The sequence below is a fragment of the Cyprinus carpio genome, chromosome B13 (genome assembly GCF_018340385.1).
Source record: "Cyprinus carpio isolate SPL01 chromosome B13, ASM1834038v1, whole genome shotgun sequence".
NCBI classification, from domain to species: domain Eukaryota; kingdom Metazoa; phylum Chordata; class Actinopteri; order Cypriniformes; family Cyprinidae; genus Cyprinus; species Cyprinus carpio.
In genome coordinates this window covers 31414491-31419490 of record NC_056609.1, presented here as the reverse complement: position 1 = coordinate 31419490, position 5000 = coordinate 31414491, and the positions used below count along the sequence as shown (strand labels likewise).

General features: G+C 46.4%; 1 protein-coding gene across 11 annotated transcripts in view; it reads left to right on the top strand.

Moving 5' to 3' along the window:
* The window catches only part of LOC109064137 (kinesin light chain 1-like), a 24486-nt gene that overhangs the window by 3895 nt on the left and 15591 nt on the right, over positions 1–5000 (top strand). For all 11 annotated transcript variants that reach the window (XR_006156349.1, XR_006156350.1, XM_042737634.1 and 8 more), the window contains exons 2-9: positions 1–264; positions 604–834; positions 1339–1417; positions 2187–2415; positions 2536–2623; positions 2787–2888; positions 3005–3178; positions 4714–4813. The exon at positions 1–264 is cut by the window's left edge and continues 4 nt beyond it. Coding sequence is in view for 9 of the 11 variants with exons in the window: in XM_042737634.1 (XP_042593568.1) it covers positions 1–264; positions 604–834; positions 1339–1417; positions 2187–2415; positions 2536–2623; positions 2787–2888; positions 3005–3178; positions 4714–4813 (1267 nt within the window). In the remaining 2 variants the exon portion in view is untranslated. The remainder of the gene's footprint in view (positions 265–603; positions 835–1338; positions 1418–2186; positions 2416–2535; positions 2624–2786; positions 2889–3004; positions 3179–4713; positions 4814–5000) is intronic.

Genomic DNA, 5000 nt, shown 5'->3' with positions numbered 1-5000 from the left:
CTCGTCCGCGGGAACATGTCCACGATGCTGTCTCCTCGTGATGAGAAGCTGGAGAAGCTGTCGCAGGAGGAGATCATCTCCAACACCAAGCTGGTGATCCAGGGTCTGGAGGCGCTGAAGAACGAGCACAACTCCATCCTGCACAGCCTCCTGGAGACCATCAAGTGCCTGAAGAAGGACGAGGAGGCCAGCGTGGTGCACGAGAAGTCCAGCCTGCTCCGGAGATCTGTGGAGATGATCGAGCTGGGGCTGGGCGAGGCTCAGGTCAGAGGTCACCCTCCGGGTCACGCTGTTTCTCTTCATAATCTTTCATCAGAACATAACATCAGTCCAGCTGTGATTCTCATCACTGAGCCAATCATCTCCCAGCAAAACGAGCAGTAGCTCCTCCCACTTTTTTTCTCAATTGAGAACAAGTTTGTTGCAGAAGCAGGGAGATTGACTTTTTTAATGATAACCATTAAAAACAGAGCTGCTGTGAGACATGAGGTAGTTAATCAATAGAATAAGACAGAGCGGATGTGTGTCCCAGTGTTTAACTAAAGGCAGCAGGAGGAAGTGACCCGCAGTCATGTGACCGTGTGTGTGTGTGTGTGTGTGCAGGTGATGATGGCTCTGTCCAATCATCTGAACGCGGTGGAGTCGGAGAAGCAGAAGCTGCGTGCTCAGGTGCGGCGCCTCTGTCAGGAGAACCAGTGGCTCCGAGACGAGCTGGCGAACACACAGCAGAAGCTGCAGAAGAGCGAGCAGAGCGTGGCACAGCTGGAGGAGGAGAAGAAGCACCTGGAGTTCATGAACCAGCTCAAGAAGTACGACGAGGACGTGTCTCCCTCGGTGAGATCAGAGCCTGGTCATCTGAGTCTAGAGCTGAGAGCGATGATAATATGGGAAACTTTAACCATTTGTGTACATTCTTTAAATAAATAAGTCAACATGAACAATACTTCTAAACTAATCTTAATGTCAATTTCAACATTTACTTTTAAAATCACTCTTAAAAGTTGTATTTGTTAACACGAGTTAATGAACTGTGGACTGACAAACAAAAAATAATAATTGGATTTTATTAAATAACATTATGAAAGATTAATAATCATATTTCACAATTGCATTTTTATATATAAATAGAGCTGTGGTTTTTAGCAGTGAGTGTAGTTTGTACAGGTCTAGAGCTCATGATTACAGACATTCCAGCAATGATGTGAACTCTCTCTCTCTCTCTCTCTCTCTCTCTCTCTCTCTCTCTCTCTCTCTCTCTCTCTCTCTCTCTCTCTCTCTCTCTCTCTCTCTCTCTCTCTCTCTCTCTCTCTCTCTCTCTCTCTCCGTCTGTGTGTCCAGGAGGAGAAGGACGGTGAGCCGCCCAAGGACTCTCTGGATGATCTCTTTCCTAACGATGAGGAGGAACACACTCAAGGAAGTGAGTGAACATCGCTGCAGGCCAGAGATGGTCTTACTATAGAGAGATGAGCAAACCCGCATCACATGTGCATTAATAACCAATCACAGTACAGCCTTGACGAGCTCTGTGAAGTCAGTGACTTCTCTTATAAAACAGCATTTTTCAGGTGCGAACTCTAAAAATAGTTCAATCCAAAAGTATTGTTTAGTGTAAAACCTGTTGAAGATTAGCAGATAGGCCGTCGGTTCATTAAATGATAATCCGTTTGCTCTAAAAAGCTGTTTATTCAGTGTAGTGAAGCCTCCACTCAAACAGAACGGCCTCAGGTCTCTCCCACATACTGCCGGACCAGAAGAGTTAGCATTAGTGCAGGCCTCCATTTGATTCAGTACAATTTATTTGGTTTTTCTGCTTCTTCTCCAGTTATTATATTTGCTATTTTTGCCCGAATAATTTCGGTTGCCAAACATTTGGTGCATCTCTAGTTGCAGGCAGAGCTGCGGTGATAAATCAAGGCATGGTGACTCTCTCTGGAATGGATCCTATGAGTGATTATTTTAGGTTCAAGTGTGTGTAAGGAGCAGAGTACAGCTGTTTCTAAAGCATGCAGTGTTCAGAACTGAGCTCAGAACCGACTCGAGAAAGAATCGCCATGCATTCAGAAGAGCTCAGGATCGATGCGGAATCATTCTCGATTCGTGAGGCTTTGTTTATTGTTGCCTCCCTAGCTGCAGTGTGAGCGTCTGTCGTTAACCCTGCTCTGACCTCTGACCTCTGACCTCTGCAGTGCAGCAGCAGCACAACAGTGCGGCGGTGGCGGCGGCGCAGCAGGGCGGGTACGAGATCCCGGCGCGGCTCAGGACGCTCCATAACCTGGTGATCCAGTACGCGTCTCAGGGCCGCTACGAGGTGGCTGTGCCGCTCTGCAAACAAGCTCTGGAGGACCTGGAGAAAACCTCGGGACATGACCACCCCGACGTGGCCACCATGCTCAACATCCTGGCACTCGTGTACAGGTGAGAGAGAGAGGTTTACAGCGATTTCACCACAGTATCACCATCATGTGCTGACTTCACCATCTCTCTGTGTGTGTGTGCGTGTGTGTGTGTGTGTGTGTGTGTGTGTGTGTGTCTCAGGGATCAGAATAAATATAAAGAGGCGGCTCACCTGCTGAACGACGCTCTCTCCATCAGAGAGAAAACTCTGGGCAAAGACCATCCTGCTGTAAGTCATCTGTATTTGATCACTTCAGACTCCCACTAAGAAGTGTTTTGAGGATGCAGCAGTGTCACTCTCTCAGAGCCGTGTGTCTCAGTAGATCAGGGTTGGTTGTGGTTTGTTATGTGATGGGCAGCTGGTTTAGATGATTTCGGCTCTTGTGTTTCAGGTTGCAGCCACTCTCAATAATCTGGCAGTGCTGTACGGGAAGAGAGGCAAGTATAAGGAGGCCGAGCCGCTGTGTAAACGAGCTCTGGAGATCCGAGAGAAGGTCAGTGCTCACCATAAACTCTGAGATCTGTGCCGTGTGAAAGGAATGATTACTCGCTCGTCTCCTGATGAGTTTTGACAGAGCAGCACAGTGATTGAACAGTGTGTGTGTGTCAGGTGCTGGGGAAGGATCATCCTGACGTGGCGAAGCAGCTGAATAATCTGGCGCTGTTGTGTCAGAATCAGGGCAAGTATGAGGAGGTGGAGTATTATTACTCCAGAGCGCTGGAGATCTACGAGCGTCGGCTCGGCCTGGACGACCCCAACGTGGCCAAAACCAAGAACAACCTGGTGAGTGTGAGAGAGAACAGCGCTTCTGCAGCCGGTTTAACACACGCGTGATGAGCGGCTGCATTTCACCCTCATCATGCCAATATGAGCAGAGCTGCGGCAGAATTCATCAGAGCGTCTGCCTTCCTGTGTGTTCTGTACAGGGCTGTCCATTATGAAGAAATGCATTCAAATGATTAATGCATTTAAAGTCCAGACTTGTCTGTCATCTTACACTGATTGCATGAGGAAGTCTATCAGAATGCAGTTATATGGGTCTAAAATTCAGGATATGAGGGCAAAAATGACTCTTATATTTATATCATATGATATAGTTTAGTAATGTCACACCAGCAGGAGTGCTGTTTTTCCCCAGTATCTGCACGACTGCAAATGTAAGATTTATACAACAGATCAATAAACAAGACGTTACTACTGTGTTACATTTTAGACACAGTATTGTCTGGTTTTTGCCCAGTTTTGCAAATAAAAAAGCCACTTCAAGAACGATCGACACGCAGCGGTGATTCATTACTGAATGACTCCACGGTTTAGAATGAATCAAGTGAGTCAATGATTCAGTGACTCGTTTATAAGGAGTCACTTGCTTCGTTTCTGAATGAATCAGTTGAATGACTCACTCATTAAGATTTGCCGCCACCTGCTGGTGCTTTTAGATTCATAGTTTGGGGTATCATTAAATTTCATATTTCAGTATTCAATGAAAAACATTAATGCCAATCATTATTATTATCCATTCACTGTTGAATCAAAATAATTATTTCTAAAGCTAATTTTTTTTGTAAATTCTAACCTGATAATGACTTTAATAATGATGACAGACACACACACACACACACAAACACACACACTCTCTCTCTCTCTCTTACACACACACACACACACACACACTCTCTCACACACACACACTCTCTCTCACACACACACACTCTCTCACACACACTCACACACACACACTCTCTCACACACACACACACACACACACACTCTCTCTCAGACAGTCTCTCTCACACACACACACACACACACACACACACTCTCTCACACACACACACTCTCTTTCTCACACACACACACTCTCTCACACACACACTCTCTCTCACACACACACACACACACACTCTCTCTCTCTCACACACACACACACAGACTCTCTCTCACATACACTCATACACACACACTCTCTCTCTCACACACACACACACACACACACACACACTCTCTCTCTCTCACACACACGCACAAACAACACACACACCACACACTCTCTCTCTCTCACACACACACACACACATGCAGACTCTCTCTCTCACACACACACACATACACACACACACACACACTCTCACACACACACACACACACACACTCTCTCTCTCACATTCACTCACTCACACACTCACTCACTCACACACACACACACTCTCACACACACACACACACACACACTCTCTCTCACACACACACACACTCATTCACTCCATCTGTCTGTTGGATGCTCTTCATCAGCAGTGAACTCTCTCGTCTCTCCGCAGGCGTCCTGCTTCCTCAAACAAGGCAAATACAAAGAAGCCGAGGTCCTGTACAAAGAGATCCTGACCCGTGCTCACGAGAAGGACTTCGGATCGGTGGACGGTGAGTGTCTTTCAGAGATGCTCACAATGAAGCTGCTGCAGGTTTGACAGAGAAAACATGATGACATGCACTTCAGTATTTCAGGATGAATCACTGTGCTTCCAGAATCTAGTGGTTATGAATCAGACTTAATTTAATGAGTGTTCAAATGACTGACCCTGAGTCCAGTCTGATACATCAGAGAGCA